Genomic DNA, 23,552 nt, shown 5'->3' on the forward strand with positions numbered 1-23,552 from the left:
AAATCACATCATTTGTGGACCATCCTCCCCCAAACTGCACCAGGACATAAAGTGCATCATGGGGAGGGGTGTGTGTGTGTGTGTGTCTGTGTGCCAAGTTTGGTCCACGGCCATTATACGTGAGGGTTGCAGTGGTCTGTGGAAAAGAGAGGTGAAGTGGGTGGAAGGTACTGGAAATCACATCATTCATGGACCATCCTCCCCCAAACCGCACCAGGACATAAAGTGCATCGGTGTGTGTGTGTGTGTGCCAAGTTTGGTCCATGGCCATTATTCGTGGGGGTTGCAGTTTTCTGTGGAAGTGGGAGCTGAAGTGGGTGGAGGACCTAAAGTGGGTCATGGGGGGCGGGGGGTGGTCTCTGTGTGCCAAGTTTGGCCCATACAGCTGCTGCTAGGTCCGTTCCAGCACTCTAGCACTTTAGCATTTCGCAACTCCTGTGGATAATCTATATCTATATCTCTATATATTCTCTCTATATATTGTGCATACAAACATTCACAATATATAGAGAGAATATATAGAGATATAGATATAGATTATCCACAGGAGTTGCGAAATGCTAAAGTGCTAGAGTGCTGGAACGGACTTAGCAGCAACTGTACCTTCCAATCTTACAGTCTTTGACACACAGACAGTGACACAGCTCCATTGCCTTGAAGTGGAAATGTGTCCTCCAGTAGTAGACACACACACACACACACACACACACACACACATATTCCTGCCTCTAATTGGCTTGACATTTGAATGGGAGCGGCTCCCTTCCCTTGGTCCCACGCTAGTGTTCTTTCACTATTTATTCATGTCTCGAGTTGTTTGAACACCTTCTCCGTGGGTGTGTTTACACAACCGAATGCATGCTACACATGACAGCGGATGGGATTTTGTGAGTCTATTGACACGTCTTTGGGGAACAACCTGAGGCTTTTGGGTCATGATCCAGAAGTCAGATTTTTTTTCCAGAGACAATGACAATGCTTTAAAACATGCTTCGGAAAAATAGCACTTTATTTGTAGTGTAGAATAAAATAATAATAGAAATAAAATAAATAATAATAATATATAATTATATAAATAACAATAATATATAATTATTTAAATAATAATAGAAATTATAATAATAAAACAAAAATAAAAATAGAAATAAAATAAAGGAAACAATGATATATAATTATATATATAACAATGATATATAGTTATTTAAATAATAATAATAGAAATAATAATAATAAAATAGAAATAGAAATAGAAATAAAATAATAATAGAAATAAAAATAAAATAAATGAAATAAATATTTATTATATAAATAACAATAATATATAATTATTTAAATAATAATAATAATAGAAATAAAATAACAATAATATGGAATATAATAATAATAATAGAAATAGAAATAAAATAATGATAAAAATTGAAATAAAAGAAATAATAATATATAATTATATAAATAACAATATATAATTATTTTAATAATAATAATAGAAATAACGATAAATAAAATATAATAACAATAATATGGAATATAATAATAATAATGAAATAAAAATAATAATGAAATAAAAATAGAAATAAAATAAATGAAAAAATAATATATAATTATATAAATAACAATAATATATAGTTATTTAAATAATAATAATAGAAATAATAATAATAGAAATAAAATAACAATAATATGGAATATGATATTAATAATAAAAATAGAACTAAAATAATAATAAAAATTGAAATAAAATAAACGAAATAATATTTAATTGTTTAAATAATAATAGAAATAATGACAATAGAGATAAAATAACAATAATATGGAATATAATAATAAAAATAAAAATGAAAATAGAAATAGAAATAAAATAATAATATAAATAGAAATAAAATAAATGAAAAAATAATATATAATTATATAAATAACAATAATATATAGTTATTTAAATAATAATAATAGAAATAATAATAGAAATAAAATAACAATAATATGGAATATAATAATAAAAAAATAGAAATAGAAATAAAATAATACTAAAAATAATGGACCAGCCCACGCCAGAGCTCCCTGTCGGCCGTCCCCACCCCCAGCTCCTTCAAGGTCAGTCCAGTCATAGAATCATAGAATCATAGAATCAAAGAGTTGGAAGAGACCTCAAGGGCCATCCAGTCCAACCCCCTGCCAAGAAGCAGGAATATTGCATTCAAATCACCCCTGACAAATGGCCATCCAGCCTCTGCTTAAAAGCTTCCAAAGAAGGAGCCTCCACCACACTCCGGGGCAGAGAGTTCCACTGCTGAACGGCTCTCACAGTCAGGAAGTTCTTCCTAATGTTCAGATGGAATCTCTTCTCTTGTAGTTTGAAGCCATTGTTCCACTGCGTCCTAGTCTCCAGGGAAGCAGAAAACAAGCTTGCTCCCTCCTCCTCCCTGTGGCTTCCTCTCACATATTTATACATGGCTATCATATCTCCTCTCAGCCTTCTCTTCTTCAGGCTAAACATGCCCAGTTCCCTAAGCCGCTCCTCATAGGGCTTGTTCTCCAGACCCTTGATCATTTTAGTCGCCCTCCTCACTTCAAGGACGCCATCCATCCATCTTGCCCTTGGTCGGCCCCTCTTCCTTTTGCCTTCCACTTTCCCCAGCATAATTGTCTTCTCCAGGCTTTGCTGTCTCCTCATGATGTGGCCAAAGGACTTCAACTTTCCCTCTAGTCTCCTTCCCTCCAGTGAGCAGTCGGGCTTTATTTCCTGGAGGATGGACTGGTTGGATCTTCTCGCAGTCCAAGGCACTCTCAGCACTTTCCTCCAGCACCACAGCTCAAAAGCATCGATCTTCCTTGGCTCAGCCTTCCCTAAGGTCCAGCTCTCACATCCGTAGGTGACTACAGGGAAGACCATGGCTTTGACTAGGCAATGGATCTTTGTTGCCAGTCTGATGTCTCTACTCTTCACTATTTTATCGAGACTGGACATTGCTCTCCTCCCAAGAAGGAAGCGTCTTCTGATTTCCTGGCCACAGTCTGCATCTGCAGTCATCTTTGCGCCTAGAAATACAAAGTCTGACACGGCCTCCACATTTTCTCCCTGTATTTCCCAGTTGTCAATCATTCTTGTTGCCATAATCTTGTTTTTTTTAAATATTTAGCTGCAGTTATTTATATAATTATATATATATATATATATATATATATATATATATATACTGTATAATATTATGCAATTATATATATAAATATAATTATATATATATTAGTTATTTATATAATTATATAAATAATAATATATATAGTTAATTAAATAATAATAATAATAGAAATAATGATAATAATAGAAATAAAATAACAATAATATGGAATATAATAATAATAAAAATAAAATAGAAATAGAAATAAAATAATAATAAAATAGAAATAAAATAAATAAAATAATAATAAATAATTATAATAAATAACAATAAAATATAACTATTTAAATAATAATAATAGAAATAATAATAATAGAAATAAAATAATAATATGGAATATAATGATAATAAAATAAAAATAGAAATAAAATATATAAAATAATAATATATAATTATATAATTAACAATAATATATAACTGTTTAAATAATAATAATAGAAATAATAATAATAGAAATAAAATAATTATATGGAATATAATTATATTATTTTAAAAGTATATTAAAATCATATTTTGATTATATATATATATATATATACACACCTCATTATATATACTTATTTTATATTATTTTACTGTATTATATATTATATTATTTTATTTTAAAATTATATTAAATTATATTAAATATTATATTATTTTAAAATTATATTAAATTATATTTTGATTATATATATATATATATATATATATATACCTCATTATATATATTTATTTTATTATATATTATATTATATTATTTTGTTGTATTCTTTTACATTATGTATTTATTTTATATTATTTTACTGTATTATATTATATATTGTATTATTTTAAAATTATATTAAATTTTATTTTGATTATATATATAAAATTATATATTATATATTTTTTATTTTATTATATACAATTATTTTATTAAATAATATATTTTATTATATTATTTTGTTGTATTCTTTTTCATTATGTATTTATTTTATATTATTTTACTGTATTATATTATATATTGTATTATTTTAAAATTATATTAAATTATATTTTGATTATATATATAATTATATATATTATATATATTTATTTATTTTATTATATATATTTATTTTATTAAATAATATATTTTATTATATTATTTTGTTGTTTTCTTTTACATTTATTTTGTATTATTTTACTGTATTATTTTAAAATTATATTAAACTATATTTTGATTATATATATGATGAATGGTGTCTTCTATGTTAATACGCACTGCTTCTAATGAGCTATCCAAGGTGCTGAACCCTTTCTCCTCTATATATTCAGCTATTTCTCTTAAAATTCAGACTAAAACCCGGCACAGATCCCGCAAATATGGAAACCCACAACCACACTGAAGGCATAGATGATGTATTTAACTCAACTTTCTTTTTTTCCTTTATATACCTGTGCATTTACAGTCTGTATCCATGGATTTTGCATGCGAAGATATTTTAGAATTCCAAAAAGCAAAGCCTGATTTGGCCATAAGGGATGCGTATTTTACGACGCCATTGCGATTTGAGCATATATATTTATATTTTGCTTTAGATGGTATTTAGGTGATTTATACCTCTATGGTTATTCTACGTTTGTGTACTTCCCCGATACTATTTTCTGCCGAGCAGGCTGGAAATTAAGCATAATTAATTTAACAAGCTCATTAACTTGTAGAAGTCCTTGCCGCTGGAGCCTTCTTGAAAAGGCCACGTCATGTGCAAAAGGAATGGGTCTTTTAATGCTGCAGAAAGGTGCCCTATACAGCCAGCCTTCTTCTTTGCAGTAATCTTGAATTGTATTGTTATGTTGACAGGTTTTGCTGGGTTTTCCCAATTTATTTTGTGACCAGTGTGTTTATTTTGGGTATTTATGATAACTGGAGAGCCATCTTTGCCTTCCGATGTTAAGAGTTTAGGTTCATCTCATTCGTTTCCCACCCTGTGCGCCCTTTTTCCAAGTTATTCTGTGACCGGTTTGTTTATTTAGGGTATTTATGATAACTGGAGAGCCATCTTTGCCTTCCAATGTTAAGAGTTTAGGTTCATCTCATTCGTTTCCCACCCTGTGCACTCTTTTTCCAAGTTATTTTGTGACCTGTGTGTATATTTAGGGTATTTATGATAACTCGAGAGCCATCTTTGCCTTCCAATGTTAAGAGTTTAGGTTTATCTCATTCGTTTCCCACCCTGTGCGCCCCTTTTCCAAGTTATTTATGACCAGTGTGTTTATTTAGGGTATTTATGATAACTCGAGAGCCATCTTTGCCTTCCGATGTTAAGAGTTTAGGTTCATCTCATTCGTTTCCCACCCTGTGCGCCCTTTTTCCAAGTTATTTTGTGACCTGTGTGTTTATTTAGGGTATTTATGATAACTCGAGAGCCATCTTTGCCTTCCGATGTTAAGAGTTTAGGTTAATCTCATTCGTTTCCCACCCTGTGAGTCCTTTTTCCAAGTTATATTGTGACCTGTGTGTTTATTTAGGGTATTTATGATAACTCGAGAGCCATCTTTGCCTTCCGATGTTAAGAGTTTAGGTTCATCTCATTCGTTTCCCACCCCGTGCGCCCTTTTTCCAAGTTATTTTGTGACCTGTGTGTTTATTTAGGGTATTTAGGATAACTCGAGAGCCATTTTTGCCTTCTGATGTTAAGAGTTTAGGTTCATCTCATTCGTTTCCCACCCTGTGCGCCCCTTTTCCCAGTTATTTTGTGACCTGTGTGTTTATTTAGGGTATTTATGATAACTCGAGAGCCATCTTTGCCTTCTGATGTTAAGAGTTTAGGTTCATCTCATTCGTTTCCCACCCTGTGCGCCCTTTTTACAAGTTATTTTGTGATCTGTGTGTTTATTTAGGGTATTTATGATAACTCGAGAGCCATCTTTGCCTTCCAATGTTACCTTAAAAATCCCGTCTCTTGCCTGCAAGGCTACAATCTCCTTTCTGCTTGGGTTTTTGCTTCAGAGTTTGCTTCAGAGTTGTTCAGAGTTTAGGTTCATCTCATTCGTTTCCCACCCTGTGTGCCCTTTGAGTCATCTACAAATTGATGGTGAGCTTATAAATTGTGTAGAGGTTTCTTTGGAAGAAAGACTCTAGAGGTGATTTGGTTGTTGTCTTACTTCAAATTTCATAGGGTCACCACCAAATGATAGATGACCCGAAAGGCGCACAGGGTGGGAAATGAATGAGATGAACCTAAACTCTGAACAACTCTGAAGCAAACTCTGAAGCAAAAACCCAAGCAGAAAGGAGATTGTAGCCTTGCAGGCAAGAGACGGGATTTTTAAGGTAGTCCAGGGAAGATGGCTCCTCTGAGATGCAGGTCATTGCTCTTCCTTCCCTGGGCCTCCTTAAAGTCCCTTGGAAAGTTGTGTGGCATGCTACTGGTGCTGGGAGAGGAAGCCTGTGTGCCTGCCTTTCCTCTAGAGTAGAAAGTAGAAAGAGCTTCAAGGAAGCAAAACCCCAAGCAGAAAGGAGATTGCAGGCAAGAGAGGGGATTTTTAAGGTACCTTGGCTGAGTTCGAGGTCATTGCTCTTCCTTCCGTGGGCCTCCTTAAAATGCCTCAAAGCTGCTGTTACTGGAAGAGAAGAAAGTGTGTGTGCCTGCTTCTCCTCTAGAGTAGAAAAAGAAGCAGCTTTAAGGAAGCAAAATCCCAAGCAGAAAGGAGTTTGCAGCCTTGCAGGCAAGAGAGGGGATTTTTAAGGTAGCTCGGCTGAGTTTGAGGTCATTGCCTGCGTCTCCTCTAGAGTAGAACAGCTTGAAGAATCAGCAAATCTAGTCTCCTCCTTGATAAACAAGGGAAACTTAAGAGTGGCAACTCTGATACTTTTTGCAATTTAGGTCTTAATGGATATGGAAGGGGAGCCTGTGGGAAGACTCCCCCATACTGGGCTGGAAGAGGATGCTTCCTCAACCTTGTTGTTGACACCCAGGATCCCTTGAAGGGAGGAAAGGAAAGGATCCCAAAAAAAGGGGGAGTTTTGTAAGTTCAATGGGGAACTTTTTTCGGATGCGGAACGAAAACACTTTTTTCGGATGCGGAACGAAAACGCCCATTCATCAGGGCACCCGTATTTGGGAGGTGCTGGAAAACGGATATGGCAGGCCTCCAGTAACTGGCAAACAGGAACTGATAGTCTACTACAATGTTTCTCAACCTGGGGGTCGGGACTCCGGGAGAGGGGTGATGGTCAGGACTCCTGGGGGGTCAGGAGGGGATGTCAGAGGGGTCCCCGAAAACCATCAGAATATACAATATTTTCTGTTCGTCATGGGGGTTCTGTGTGGGAAGTTTGGCCTAATTCTATCATTGGTGGGGTTCAGAATGCTCTTTGATTGTAGGTGAACTATAAATCCCAGCAACTACAACTCCCAAATGTCAAGGTGTATTAGCCCCAAACTCTACCAGAGTCCACATTTGGACATATTGAGTGTTCATGCCAAGTTTGGTCCAGACTGATCATTGTTTGAGTCCACAGTGCTCTCTGGAATTAGGTGAACTACAACTCCCAAACTCAAGGTCAATGCCCACCAAGCCGTTCTAGCATTTTTCTGTTGGTCATGGGATTTCTGTGTAGCCAGGTTTGATTCAATTCCATTGTTGGTGGAGTTCAGAAAGCTCTTTGATTGTAGGCGAACCATAAATCTCAGCAACTAAAACTCCCAAATGACAACGTCAATTTCTTCCAATCCCACCAGTATTCAAATTTGGGCATATCAGGTATTTGTGCCAAATTTGGGGCAGAGAATGAAAATCCATCCTGCATATCAGATACAGTTCCTTAATACAGTTCCTCATGTTGTGGTGACCCCCAACCATAAAATTATTTTTGTTGCTACTTCGTAACTGTAATCTTGCTCCTGTTATGAATCATAATGTAAATATCTGATATGCAGGATGTATTTTCATTCTCTGGACCAAATTTGGCACAAATACCTGATACGCCCACATTAGAATACTGGTGGGTTTAGGGGGGATTGATTGATTTTGTCATTTGAGAGTTGTAGTCGCTGGGATTTATAGTTCACCTACAATCAAAGAGCATTCTGAACTCCACCAATGATTGAATTGAACTTGGCACACAGAACTCCCATGACCAACAGAAAATACTGGAAAGATTTGGTGGGTATAGACCTTGAGTTTGGGAGTTGTAGTTCACCTACATCCAGAGAACACAAACAATGATGGATCTGGACCAAATTTGGCACAGATGCTCAATATGCCCATATGTGAACACTGGGGGAATTTGGGAAAAGTAGACCTTGACATTTGGGAGTTGTAGTTGCAGGGATTTATAATTCACTTAAACCAAAGAGCATTCTGAACATCACCAACGATAGAATTGGGACAAACCTCCCACACAGAACCCCCATGACTAACAGAAAATACTATGTTTTCTCATGGACTTTGGTGACCCCTCTGATACCCCCTCATGACCCCTCTGGGGGTCCCGACCCCCAGGTTGAGAACCACTGCTCCATCCAGTCCCATTATAGACAACATCAAGCAGAAAGGAGATTGCAACCTTGCAGGTAAGAGAGGGGATTTTTAAGGTAGCTCGGCTGAGTTCAAGGTCATTGCTCTTCCTTCCGTGGGCCTCCTTAAAATGCCTCAAAGCTGCTGGTGATGGAAGAGAAGAAAGTGTGTGTGCCTGCCTCTCCTCTAGAGTAGAAAAATAAACAGTTTTAAGGAAGCAAAACCTCAAGCAGAAAGGAGTTTGCAACCTTGCAGGCAAGAGAGGGGATTTTTAAGGTAGCTCGGCTGAGTTTGAGGTCATTGACTGTGTCTCCTCTAGAGTAGAACAGCTTTAAGAATCAGCAAATCTAGTCTTTTCCTCGATAAACAGAAAGGAAAGGATCCAGAAACTTAAGAGTGGCAACACCATGACAAAGCCATGGATGACGGGATAGCCATAGACAACACCATGACAAAGCCATGGATGATGGGATTTGTGGAGTCCTGGTCTAACGTTGTGCCTTTCACTTTGCATTACCGACGACAAAAGAGGAGCGTTAATTAAAGGAACGCTTCTGTGAGAAATTCCTGAAGTGTTAATTTATTAAGCCCGTCGTTCGGAGCCAGGTCGTTACCAAAATCTTGCTTTTAATCTGAGAGAGACAATGCTGCGGAACAAGGTTATCTGGAAATAAAATGCATCACTGCGGCTTCAAGCCAATATCCTTTCACCATCGGGGAAAATGTCCAGGTGGGGAGAGATGCGTCGCGTCAACACTATATGCAACCGTTCCGCAGAATAGCAACGCTGCATAAGTCAGGTCAATGGTTGGAGATCTCTGGGTCTGATGCGACAACCAGCTTGTACTGGATGACATAGAGATCCCCACGGAGGATGCAGAGACTGGGTGGCCATTTATTGGGAGGACTTTGTTTGTGTCTTTTTGCATGGCAGTGCATCGAGGATTACCTGGGAAGGAATCCCTTTGGAGCATTGCAACACACCCAAATACCTGGGAGTCACTTTGGACCGTGTTCTGACCTACAAGAAGCACTGCCTGAACATTAAGCAAAAAGTGGGCGCTAGAAACAGCATCATACGAAAGCTGACTGGCACAACCTGGGGATCACAACCAGACACAGTGAAGACATCTGCCCTTGCGCTATGCTACTCTGCTGCTGGGTATGCATGCCCAGTGTGGAACACATCTTACCACACTAAAACAGTGCATGTGGCTCTTAATGAGACATGCCGCATTATCACAGGGTGTCTGCGCCCCACACCACTGGAGAAATTACACTGCTTAGTCGGTATTGCACCACCTGACATCCGCCGGGAAGTAGCAGCCAATAGTGAAAGGACCAAGGCAGAGACATCTCCAGCTCATCTCCTGTTTGGGTATCAGCCAGCACGTCAACGACTCAAATCAAGACATAGTTTTCTTAGATCTACAGAGACACTCGCTGGAACACCCCAGCAAGCGAGAGTCCAAAAGTGGCAGGCCCAAACCCAGCACCTCAATTCATGGGTGATACCAGATGAGAGACTCCCCCCTGGGCACACAGAAGACTGGGCGACTTGGAAGGCGCTGAACAGACTGCGCTCTGGCACCACGAGATGCAGAGCCAACCTCAAGAAATGGGGCCACAAAGTGGAGTCCACGACATGCGAGTGCAGAGAAGAGCAAACCACTGACCACCTGTTGCGATGCAACCTGAGCCCTGCCACATGCACAATGGAGGACCTTCTTGCGGCAACACCAGAGGCACTCCAAGTGGCCAGATACTGGTCAAAGGACATTTAACCAAATACCAAATTTGCAAAATTTGTGGGTTTTTTCCTTTTTCTTTTTAATCTGTGTGTTTGTTTTGCTCTGTTAGAATTGTAATACAATGGTTGCTGATGACACGATAAATAAATAGTGCATCGAACTAGATGGTCTTTGTAGTCTCTTCCAACTGTGCTTCTCTTGATATTTGTAGGTCCTCCAGTGTGATTCTATTGCCAACGTCTGGCACAGGATTGAGCCAAAGGACCTATAAATACCCAAAGAAGTGTCTTCTCTAGGAACAAAGTGTGAAATAGAACATCCAAAGGGGGTAACACAGACCCCTAACCTGCCTCCTTTGATAGTATCTCCCTCACAAAGTCTTTCATATCTCGAAAGAAGAGATGGGTTCCAGTATGATTCATCTCCAAGTGAGGCCTCTACAATGTTCATCTCCAAAGGCGAATTTCCACCAAAGATCGATTCTGCTTTGACACCAGGCTAGGTTCTGCTCTTGGCATCCAACCAAGTCCTCCATGATTAATTTGCATGCAAATTGAGAAGAATTTAGGTGTCTTGAAATCAACTCAGTCTGCTAACTCTGCTTGTCTCTCTGTCTCCCTCAACAGATGCGTGGAAAGAGTCTATGTCATCGGCATAGAGGAAAAAGACACAATTGACAGAGAATGAAATGGATGTTGAAGAACATCCTCACCATATGAGATAAGGATGTCACTGGCATAGAGGAAAGACCATCATCAGCATAGAGGAAAAGAACATTGTTGGCATAGAGAGGGAAATACATCATCAATATCGAAAAAAGGATATCATCAGCATAGAAGAAAAGAATGTCAACAACATAGAAGAATAGATTATCACTGACGTAGAAGAAAATAATATTATTGGCATAGAGGAAAAGAATGTTGTTGGTATAGAAGAAAAATAACCAATGATGTAGAAGAAAATGACGTCAACCATGTAGAAGACAAGAATATCGTCAGCATAGAAGAAAAAAATGTCAACAACATAGAAGAATAATTATCATTGGTGTAGAAGGAAATAATATTGTCAGCATAGAGGAAAAGAATATGGTTGGTATAGAAGGAAAAATAACCAATGATGTAGAAGAAAATGACGTCAACCATGTAGAAGACAAGAATATCGTCAGCATAGAAGAAAAGAATGTCAACAAGATAGAAGAATAGATTATCATTGGCGTAGAGGAAAATAATATTGTTGGCATAGAGGAAAATAATGTTGTTGGTATAGAAGGAAAAATAACCAATGATGTAGAAGAAAATGACGTCAACCATGTAGAAGACAAGGATATCGTCGGCATAGAAGAAAAGAATGTCAACAACAAAGAAGAATAATTATCATTGACGTAGAAGAAAATAATATTGTTGACATAGAGGAAAAGAATATTGTTGGGATAGAAGGAAAAATAACCAATGATGTAGAAGAAAATGACGTCAACCATGTAGAATACAAGGATATCGTCGGCATAGAAGAAATAATGTCAACAAGATAGAAGAATAGATTATCATTGGCGTAGAGGAAAATAATATTGTCGGCATAGAGAAAAAGAATATTGTTGGTATAGAAGAAAAAATAACCAATGATGTAGAAGAAAATGACATCAACCATGTAGAAGACAAGGATATCGTCGGCATAGAAGAAAAGAATGTCAACAAGATAGAAGAATAGATTATCATTGGCGTAGAAGAAAATAATATTGTTGTCATAGAGGAAAAGAATGTTGTTGGTATAGAAGGAAAAATAACCAATGATGTAGAAGAAAATGACGTCAACCATGTAGAAGACAAGGGTATCTTCGGCATAGAAGAAAAGAATGTCAACAAGATAGAAGAATAGATTATCATTGGCGTAGAGGAAAATAATATTGTTGGCATAGAGGAAAATAATGTTGTTGGTATAGAAGGAAAAATAACCAATGATGTAGAAGAAAATGACGTCAACCATGTAGAAGACAAGGATATCGTCGGCATAGAAGAAAAGAATGTCAACAACAAAGAAGAATAATTATCATTGACGTAGAAGAAAATAATATTGTTGACATAGAGGAAAAGAATATTGTTGGGATAGAAGGAAAAATAACCAATGATGTAGAAGAAAATGACGTCAACCATGTAGAATACAAGGATATCGTCGGCATAGAAGAAATAATGTCAACAAGATAGAAGAATAGATTATCATTGGCGTAGAGGAAAATAATATTGTCGGCATAGAGAAAAAGAATATTGTTGGTATAGAAGAAAAAATAACCAATGATGTAGAAGAAAATGACATCAACCATGTAGAAGACAAGGATATCGTCGGCATAGAAGAAAAGAATGTCAACAAGATAGAAGAATAGATTATCATTGGCGTAGAAGAAAATAATATTGTTGTCATAGAGAAAAAGAATATTGTTGGTATAGAAGGAAAAATAACCAATGATGTAGAAGAAAATGACGTCAACCATGTAGAAGACAAGGGTATCTTCGGCATAGAAGAAAAGAATGTCAACAAGATAGAAGAATAGATTATCATTGGTGTAGAAGGAAATAATATTGTTGGCATAGAGGAAAATAATGTTGTTGGTATAGAAGGAAAAATAACCAATGACGTAGCAGAAAATGACGTCAACCATGTAGAAGACAAGGATATCGTCAGCATAGAAGAAAAGAGTGTCAACAAGATAGAAGAATAGATTATCATTGGCGTAGAAGAAAAGAATATTGTCGACATAGAGGAAAAGAATATTGTTGGTATAGAAGAAAAAATAACCAATGATGTAGAAAAAAATGACGTCAACCATATAGAAGCCAAGGATATCGTCGGCATAGAAGAAAAGAATGTCAACAACGTAGAAGAATAGATTATCATTGGTGTAGAAGAAAATAATATTGTTGGCTTAGAGGAAAAGAATATTGTTGGTATAGAAGGAAAAATAACCAATGATGTAGAAGAAAATGACGTCAACCATATAGAAGACAAGGATATCGTCGGCATAGAAGAAAAGAATGTCAACAACAAAGAAGAATAATTATCATTGACGTAGAAGAAAATAATATTGTTGACATAGAGGAAAAGAATATTGTTGGTATAGAAGGAAAAATAACCAATGATGTAGAAGAAAATGACGTCAACCATATAGAAGACAAGGATATCGTCAGCATAGAAGAAAAGAATGTCAACAAGATAGAAGAATAGATTATCATTGGCGTAGAAGAAAAGAATATTGTCAGCATAGAGGAAAAGAATGTTGTTGGTATAGAAGGAAAAATAACCAATGATGTAGAAGAAAATGACGTCAACCATATAGAAGACAAGGATATCGTCGGCATAGAAGAAAAGAATGTCAACAACGTAGAAGAACAGATTATCATTGATATAGAAGACAAGGATATTGTCGGCATAGAAGAAAAGAATGTCAACAAGATAGAAGAATAGATTATCATTGACATAGAAGAAAATAATATTATTGACATAGAGGAAAATAATGTTGTTGGTATAGAAGAAAAATAACCAATGATGTAGAAGAAAATGACGTCAACCATGTAGAAGACAAGGATATCATCGGCATAGAAGAAAAGAATGTCAACAAGATAGAAGAATAGATTATCATTGGTGTAGAAGGAAATAATATTGTCGGCATAGAGGAAAATAATGTTGTTGGTATAGAAGGAAAAATAACCAATGATGTAGAAGAAAATGACGTCAACCATATAGAAGACAAGGATATCGTCGGCATAGAAGAAATAATGTCAACAAGATAGAAGAATAGATTATCATTGGCGTAGAAGAAAATAATATTGTTAGCATAGAGTAAAAGAATATTGTTGATATAGAGGAAAAGAATATTGTTAGTACAGAAGAAAAAATAACCAATGATGTAGAAGAAAATGACGTCAACCATGTAGAAGACAAGGATATCGTCAGCATAGAAGAAAAGAATGTCAACAACATAGAAGAATAGATTATCATTGGCGTAGAAGAAAAGAATATTGTCGGCATAGAGGAAAATAATATTGTTGGTATAGAAGAAAAAATAACCAATGATGTAGAAGAAAATGACGTCAACCATGTAGAAGACAAGGATATCGTCGGCATAGAAGAAAAGAATGTCAACAAGATAGAAGAATAGATTATCATTGACACAGAAGAAAATAATATTGTTAGCATAGAGTAAAAGAATATTGTTGATATAGAGGAAAAGAATATTGTTAGTACAGAAGAAAAAATAACCAATGATGTAGAAGAAAATGACGTCAACCATGTAGAAGACAAGGATATCGTCAGCATAGAAGAAAAGAATGTCAACAACATAGAAGAATAGATTATCATTGGCGTAGAAGAAAAGAATATTGTCGGCATAGAGGAAAATAATATTGTTGGTATAGAAGAAAAAATAACCAATGATGTAGAAGAAAATGACGTCAATAAGATAGAAGACAAGGATATCGTCGGCATAGAAGAAATAATGTCAACAAGATAGAAGAATAGATTATCATTGGCGTAGAAGAAAAGAATATTGTCAGCATAGAGGAAAAGAATGTTGTTCTTATAGAAGGAAAAATAACTAATGATGTAGAAGAAAATGACATCAACCATGTAGAAGAAAAGGATATCGTCGGCATAGAAGAAATAATGTCAACAAGATAGAAGAATAGATTATCACTGGCCTAGAAGAAAAGAATATTGTTGGCATAGAGGAAAAGAATGTTGTTGGTATAAAACCACCATTGATGTAAAAAGAAAACGATGTCATCGGCGTATAAGAAAATACAATCATTGACATAGAAAAAAAAGAGAAGATATCATCAACATAGAGGAAAAGAAGTGTCTGTGTGGAAGCAACCGGAATCAATCGGTGTTAACCAGGGGAAACCTAAAAACGGGCTCAGACCCTAGTCTGCCCCGCTTCCTTATCTGGAAGCACAAGAGTGACCGGTAAGAGCGATCCTTGCGGAGAAGGGAAAGTCTGTAACTCTTTGGTCCCGAACCGCGGCGAGACGTAATCCGTGAGGAAGCGGATATGGAACTGCCGCCCGATGCAATAGACTAGATTTTCTACCACGGTGCATTGGAAGTAGGCCGGAAAGGGCATGGGATACGTGGCGCATTCGTACCACAGCTTGGCCTTGGCACCGCAGCGGTAGACGCTGATGCCCGCGCTCCGGTTGAGGTCGAAGCGGTAGATGAACCCATTGGCGGTCACCATGTCCGTGGTCCGGTCTTGGCTGCCGCTGGTGAGGTTGACTTTCCAGGTGTCCGAGCGGGCCACGTACTTCAGGAGTGTGTAACGCAAGGTGCCGCCCGTCACGTAGATCTCTCCGTCGCATGTGGTGGCGGTGTGGGCCACCGCAAAGGTGTCGTTGGGTAGTGGGGCAACAAAGGTCCAGCGGTCGGTCCTCGGATCGTACCTGGGGAAGAAATGGTTCTCTGTGTTATTTTACTGGTTTCAGAGTCACATTGTCGTATTTTGCACATATATAGAGTTCCCTCACTTATTGCGTGTGTTCCGTTCCAGGCCCACCCGCCAAAAGTGAAAATCCACGAAGTAGGGATGCTATATATGTACAGTGTTCCCTCACTTATCACGGGTGTTATGTTCCAGGCCCACCCGCGAAAAGTGAAAATCCACGAAGTAGGGATGCTATAGATGTACAGTGTTCCCTCACTTATCACGGGTGTTATGTTCCAGGACCACCCGCAAAAAGTGAAAATCCACGAAGTAGGGACAATATATATGTATAGTGTTCTCTCACTTATCGCGGGTGTTATGTTCCAGGCCCACCCGCGAAAAGTGAAAATCCACAAAGTAGGGACAAAGTATATGTATAGTGTTCCCTCACTTATCGCGGGTGTTACGTTCCAGGACCACCCGCAAAAAGTGAAAATCCACGAAGTAGAGACAATATATATCTATAGTGTTACCTCACTTATTGCGGGTGTTATGTTCCAGGCCCACCCATAAAATTGAAAATCCGCGAAGTAGGGACACGATATATGTACAGTGTTCCCTCACTTGTTGCGGGTGTTATGTTCCAGGCCCACCCGCGAAAAGTGAAAATCCGTGAAGTAGGGACACTATATATGTACAGTGTTCCCTCACTTATCACGGGTGTTATGTTCCAGGACCACCCGCAAAAAGTGAAAATCCACGAAGTAGAGACAATATATATCTATAGTGTTACCTCACTTATTGCGGGTGTTATGTTCCAGGTCTACCCGCGAAAAGTGAAAATCCGCAAATTAGGGACACTATATATGTACAGTGTTCCCTCACTTATCGCAGGTGTTACATTCCAGGCCCACCCGCGAAAAGTGAAAAACCGCGAAGTAGGGACGCTAAATATGTACAGTGTTCTCTCACTTATCGCGGGTGCTATGTTCCAGGACCACCCGTGATAAACAAAAATCTCCATAGTAGGTCCGCTATATATATATACACAATGTTCCCTCACTTATTAAAGGTGTTACATTCCAGGACCACCCGCGATAAGTGAACAACCGCGAAGTAGGGACGCTATATATGTACAGTGTTCCCTCACTTATCGCTTCACTCAAAAAACAAACAAACAAAAAATATAACCGGAAAGAACCTAAACCCCCCACAAAGCTAAATGACTATACAGAGCATGCGTTAAAAGAACACCCTCCCCCGCCCCTACCTCCTGCGCGAGGGGGAAAAAAACAACAGCTGAGAGAGAGAACCGCTTGAGAGAGGGAGGGCGAGGTGGCCGGTATATTCCTCTTGCTACCCCCTGCCTCTCTCTTCCCAAAGGATTCAGAGAGAGGGAGGGAGGGAAGGAGGGAGAGAGAGAGAGAGAGAGAGAGAGAGGACACCTTCTTCCAGATCCACCCCTCCCTTTCCTTTCCTTTCCTTTCCTTTCCTTTCCTTTCCTTTCCTTTCCTTTCCTTTCCTTTCCTTTCCTTTCCTTTCCTTTCCTTTCCTTTCTTCTTTCCTTTCCCACTGTCAGCAGCATGGAGGTGCCTCCACTGGGAACTCACATGGGAGGGATTCTCTCTGTGTGTGTGCCCAGAAAACTCACCCATACTGAGCTATGGGAAGGAATTCTGGGACATGAAGTCCAGTATCCAAAGATAGGACAAAAACGCATGCTCTGTGAGTTAGGAAAGGCTGTCCAGAAAGGCACAATCAAAGCAAACCTGAAAGATGACCATTTTTACTTTATAGCAACCCTGGGCTATAATATATCTACAATAATAATATCTATATATCTATCATAATAAGTGGAGCCCCCGGTGGCGCAGTGGGTTAAAGCACTGAGCTGCTGAGCTTGTTGATCAAAAGGTCGCAGGTTCGATTCCGGGGAGCGGCGTGAGCTTCCGCTGCCAGCCCTAGCTTCTGCCAACCTAGCAGTTCGAAAACATGCAAATGTGAGTAGATCAATAGGTACCGCTCCGGCGGGAAGGTAACGGCGCTCCATGCAGTCATGCTGGCCACATGACCTTGGAGGTGTCTACGGACAACGCTGGCTCTTCGGCTTAGAAATGGAGATGATCACCACACCCCAGAGTCAGACATGACTGGACTTAGTGTCAGGGGTCTACCTTTACCTATCATAATAATATCTATAAGTCTACTATATATATATATATATATATAAAGGTAAAGGTAGTCCCCTGACACTAAGTCCAGTCATGTCTGGCTCTGGGGTGTGGTGCTCATCTCCATTTCTAAGCCAAAGGGCCAGCGTTGTCCGTAGACACCTCCAAGGTCATGTGGCCAGCATGACTGCATGGAGCACCGTTACCTTCCCGCCGGAGCGGTACCTATTGATCTACTCACATTTGCATGTTTTCGAACTGCTAGGTTGGCAGAAGCTAGGGCTGACAGCGAAAGCTCACGCCGCTCCCCGGAATCGAACCTGCGACCTTTCGATCAACAAGCTCAGCAGCTCAGTGCTTTAACCCACTGCGCCACCGGGGGCTCCCTTTTATATATATATATATATATATATATATATATGATATCTATATGTCTATAACAATAATATCTACATGTCTATAATAATATCTGTATGTCTGTAATAATAATGTCTATATGCCAAAATAATATCTAAAAGTCTATAAATAAATACATTTATAGACTCTATTCCGCTTTGGTTAGACCACACCTGGAATATTGTGTCCAATTCTGGGCACAACAATTGAAGAGAGATGTTGACAAGCTGGAATGTGTCCAGAGGAGGGCGACTAAAATGACCAAGAGTCTGGAGAACAAGCCCTATGAGGAGCGGCTTAAGGAGCTGGGCATGTTTAGCCTGAAGAAGAGAAGGCCGAGAGGAGATATGATAGCCATGTATAAATATGTGAGAGGAAGCCACAGGGAGGAGGGAGCAAGCTTGTTTTCTGCTTCCTTGGAGACTAGGATTCGGAACAATGGCTTCAAACTACAAGAGAGGAGATTCCATCTGTAAACGAGGAAGAACTTCCTGATTGTGAGAGCCGTTCAGCAGTGGAACTCTCTGCCCCGGAATGTGGTGGAGGCTCCTTCTTTGGAAGCTTTTAAGCAGAGGCTGGATGGCCATTTGTCAGGGGTGATTTGAATGCAATATTCCTGCTTCTTGGCAGAATGGGGTTGGACTGGATGACCCAAGAGGTCTCTTCCAACTCTTTGATTCTATGATTCTATAATAATATCCATATGTCTATAATTATAATATCTGTCTGTCAATAATATCTATACATATATAATAATAATAATACCTATATGCCTATAATATCTATGTCTAAAATAATAATAATAATATCTATATACATGTAATAATATGTATAAATTTAAAATAATAATAGCAATATAATATCTATAATAATAATAATAGTAGCAACGCGTGGCCGGGTACAGCTAGTACAATAATAATAGTAATAAATAAATCTATACATATAATAAAAGTCAAAGTTTGTATGCGGAGGACAAAAGTGTGGCGGTGTGGCGGGAGGAGTATGTGCCAGCGTTCTGATTGGCTGCTGCTGTGGTGCTATTTGCATATGGTCTCTGATTGGCCAGCTTCAAGAGGAGCCCCTGGTGGAGAAAAGAGTTCATGACAGAAACGGGGACATGAGAAGGAAATTTGCATATGGTCTCTGATTGGCCAGCCCCAATTCCAAGATTCCGAGATGACAAAGAGAGGAAAGGAAAAGGCCAGAGGGGGCGGAGTCAGAAAATTACCAATACAGACCAGACTTGGCACACAGAGCGCACAAGACCCACTCGACATCCTACTGCAGTTTGGAGGAGGATGAACCATGGACGATGGGACTTGCAGTATCATCACTCACATACTGAGACCGCTGTTAACCTCATCCAATGACTGATCAGGACCAAACTTGGCACATAGACCTCTCATGACCCACTTTACGTCCTGGTGTGGTTTGGCTGGGGTTGGACCATGGATTATGGGACTTGCAGTACCTTTGCTCAATTCTTGAGACCACTGCAACCCTAATCTAATTACCGATAAAGACCAAACTTGGCACACTGAGTCTCCATGACGCACTCTACATCCTGGTGCAGTTTGGAGGAGGATGCACCATGGCCGATGGGACTTGCAATACCTGCACTCCCTTCCTAAGACCATTACAACTGCCAACAATGATGGATCAGGACCACAATTTACACAGGGAGCCTGAACGACCCACTCTACATCCTGGTGCGGTTTGGAAGAATTTGACAATGGATGATGGCACTTGCAGTCACTTCACTCACTTCCTGAGACCACTGAGACCCTTGCCAATGACTGATCAAGACCAAACTTGGCACACAGAGTCCCCATGACCCACTCTACATCCTGGTGCACTTTCAAGGAGGACAGACCATGGATGATGGGACTTCAAGTACCTCCACTCCCTTCCCAAGACTGCTGCAACCCTCATCTAATGTCCGATCAAGACCAAACTTGGCACGCAGAGCCCCCATGACCCACTCTACATCCCAATGCTGTTTGGAGGAGGACGGTTGATGGATGATGGGACTTCCAGTACCCTCACTCACTTCCTGAAACCGCAGCGACACTTATCCAAATACCAAGAAAGACCAAACTTGGCATAGAGAGCCCCCTTGGCCAACTCAACATTCTGGTGTGGTTTGGGGGAAAACAGACTATGGAGGATGGGACTTGCAGTTCCTAAACTCACTTTCTGAGACCACTGTGACCCTCAACCAATGACTGATCAAGAACAAAACTTGGTGCACAGAGCCCCCACGACCCACTCTCCATTGTGGTGCAATTTGGAGGAGGATGGACCACAGATTATGGGACTTGAAGCACCTTCACTAACTTCCTGAGACCACTGCGAGCCATATAAATAACTGATAAAGACCAACTTTGATACACAATTCCTTTCTCAAATAACCCGGGCAGCGCCGGGTCCCCAAACTAGTAAATAATAAAAATAAGTAATTCTGGAGGAGGACTCTCTGTTGACCCATCTCACTCCCCATCCCATGGCCCATACATGACGTACCGCTCAACTGTGTAGAGGCACTCCCCGCCGATGGCGTAGAGGTACCCGTCCAAGGCAACGAGCTTGCAGTGGGGCCTGGCTTGGTTCAATGGGCAGATCTCCCTCCAGATGTTGGTCAAGGGGTTGTAGCAGAAGACTCGTTTGGATGGCCTCTGGGCCCTCCCTCGGCCTTCACAGCCAGCCACCAGAAAGAGGTAGTTGAACATGCTGCACACGGCGCAACCTTTGGAGACGGCTTCCAATGGCATCCGCGTCAAGGGGTGCCAAGTGTCATCCCGGTCATCATAAAAGCATAGCCTGCTGGCTAGGTGGCCACGCTCCTGGGAGCTGACATCTGCCACTGTCACGTACTTCCTCCCCCGTTGTCTCCTCTTCAGGATCAGCTCCCTTTCGGCGGCATTGAGCTGGCTGTAGATGCCGTGCGACCGGAGGACTTGGAGGTAGTTGTCAGCCATGACCTTGTAGGCCGCGTCTCGGAGGGCCTCCAGCTTCTGCTTCTTGGCCAGGCACAAGACCTCGTGGCAATTCCCCAGGTCCAAGTGGATGTCCAGAGAGGACTCAGGGCCGAGTGGGACATGGAAGAACTTGGCCCCGGCCACCTGCTCCACAGTCAGTTCCTCTTTTGTGTCATTTTGGAGGCTCTGCATGGATCCCACCAGTGAGGATGTGGAGCTGGAACGGGCCATGACAAGAGTTGGAGTGTCCTTCTCTGAAGACCCAAGTGTTGGAGAACCGAATCCTTTCATGGGCACTTGAAGCTCAGGGTTGTCTACGATTTTGCGGAAACTGTCATTCCGGGTGAAGGTATATCTCGATAGCAGGTGCTTCTTGGTGTTTCTTTCCGTCATGGCATCCCCGTCTCGACCTTTAGATTTTGGAACATCTCCTCCAGAAGATATCTCCATGACCTTCTGAAAAGTCTTGTTGTCATTTTCATGGTCCGAACTATCATGGTCAGGTTTCGAATACAATTTCTTCTCAGGTTGATTGAGAACATGGAAAGGTTGAGGGTCCTCAATAGAATGAGAGAACTTCTCCGTCTCAACTGACTTGGAGGTGGATTGAAGATCGTAGTCATAGACTTTGCTTCTCAGGTTGGGCTCTGTTTGGCCATCACTTCCTTCCTTGGACTCCTTCCCTTGGAGAAAGTTCTCCTCAACTTGAACCTTCGCAACAGAGGAGAAGGTAAAGGAGGAATGGGTCCTCATGTGAGTTTGCTTCAGGACCAGACCCAAGTCAGATGTTGTCTGAAACGAATCGGCCTTTTCCTTTGGTATTCTTTGAATCTGGACTAATGACGGACTGGGACCTTCTTCTCCCAGTAGATCCCCATTCTCTGTTTCTATGGAGGACCAGTTCTCACTTCCAGGCTGACGTTCTCCAAAGATCTGTTGGTCCCCACATTCATCAGCATCCCATCCTATCTTCTCATGGGTGCTGTTAGGATTGCAAACACCATGCTCTTGGAAATTTGGTTCTTCTGTGGTGACCTCAGCTTGGTTTCCATAGCTAAGGAGGCTTCCAGAAGTTGCTTTTTCCTCCTTCGCTGACACCAAGCCGATTGCTCCTGGCTGATCTCCAACATTGAGGTGACTAACCTTTGTCCGCTCTGCTTTCTCTATCTCTGCTTTATCTCTTCTCTTGGCAGGTGTGCCTCGGAGTCTGGACTTCTCGGCAACGTCAAGCCCACTTGGATCCACAGGTAAGTCGGCCGAGCCACCGTTCGCCACTGTCTCTTTAATGTTGTCCATACGTCTCTGTCTCACGCCCGTTTCGATTCCTTCCGTCCCACCGAAAAACACCTCTTTCCGTCCCGTGAAAACCGGCTCCTCTTCCACCCTCTCTCGATCCGCGTCGGCACCCCCATCATCCCCTGATCTGGTGACACGGGACTTGCAATACCTGTACGCCAAAGTCAACAACAGCAAAGCGGCGGCCGAAAGAGCCAGTCGTCCAACCAGTTGCATTTCGGACAGCTGGTCCCTGCCGGCTTGGACTCCGTGGGTCATTCTCTCGAGTCAGGAATGTGAAAAATCCAATAAAAATCAGATTAATGATTGCCAAGACGGGACAAGGAAGACGGAGAGGCCTGCCTCCGTTGACTCTCCGGAAGGTGACTTTTACCTGCCGACAGGTAAGACGAGAAGGCCGTCTCTCCGCTCGCTCGGGTGTCCGCTTACCACGGGAGCTTTGCATGTTTACGCAAAGTGGGCCGGGCCGGATGCAGCCGAACAGAGCCTGGGATTCCCAAAGAGGACATCGGGATTCGGTACATAGTCGTAATCTTATCTATTGTGTAATGATTTGGATAAATAAGACAGGCGTTGCAGGAAGGAGGAAGTTTAAACAGGCGCACGAATCTGAAAAGAGATTCATTCTCCACCTTTCTTTGCCTTTCCAAACCCTGAGGAGCAGATCATATCTTGCAACTTCAAAGCCTGGCTGCTTCCTGCCAGGGGGAATCCTTTGTTGGAAGGTGCCCGCTAGCCTATTCTATTTTACGATTCTCTTTTACGATTCACATTATTTTGCTCACAATCGAAAGAGGAAAGAGTGAGAAGAGGAAAAACATATCCAAAGTATTAGCAAACCTAGATATTTGCATTTTCTTCTGCAGGTCTTCTCAAAAGGGCAACAGGAGCAGAGGATGCTGATGGGGTCC

At 40.3% G+C, this 23,552-nt stretch overlaps 1 protein-coding gene across 1 annotated transcript; it reads right to left on the reverse strand.

The window, feature by feature from the left end:
• Positions 1–15,230: 15,230 nt before the first annotated feature.
• On the reverse strand, positions 15,231–22,899 carry KLHDC7A (kelch domain containing 7A). The gene is made up of 2 exons (XM_060758785.2): positions 20,891–22,899; positions 15,231–15,819 (listed from the first exon to the last, which is right to left on the reverse strand). Exons 1-2 carry the CDS (start codon positions 22,897–22,899, stop codon positions 15,297–15,299), a joined length of 2,532 nt encoding a protein of 843 aa, XP_060614768.2. The 3' UTR covers positions 15,231–15,296.
• Positions 22,900–23,552: the final 653 nt, after the last annotated feature.

The sequence above is a fragment of the Anolis sagrei genome, chromosome 13 (assembly GCF_037176765.1).
Source record: "Anolis sagrei isolate rAnoSag1 chromosome 13, rAnoSag1.mat, whole genome shotgun sequence".
NCBI classification, from domain to species: domain Eukaryota; kingdom Metazoa; phylum Chordata; class Lepidosauria; order Squamata; family Dactyloidae; genus Anolis; species Anolis sagrei.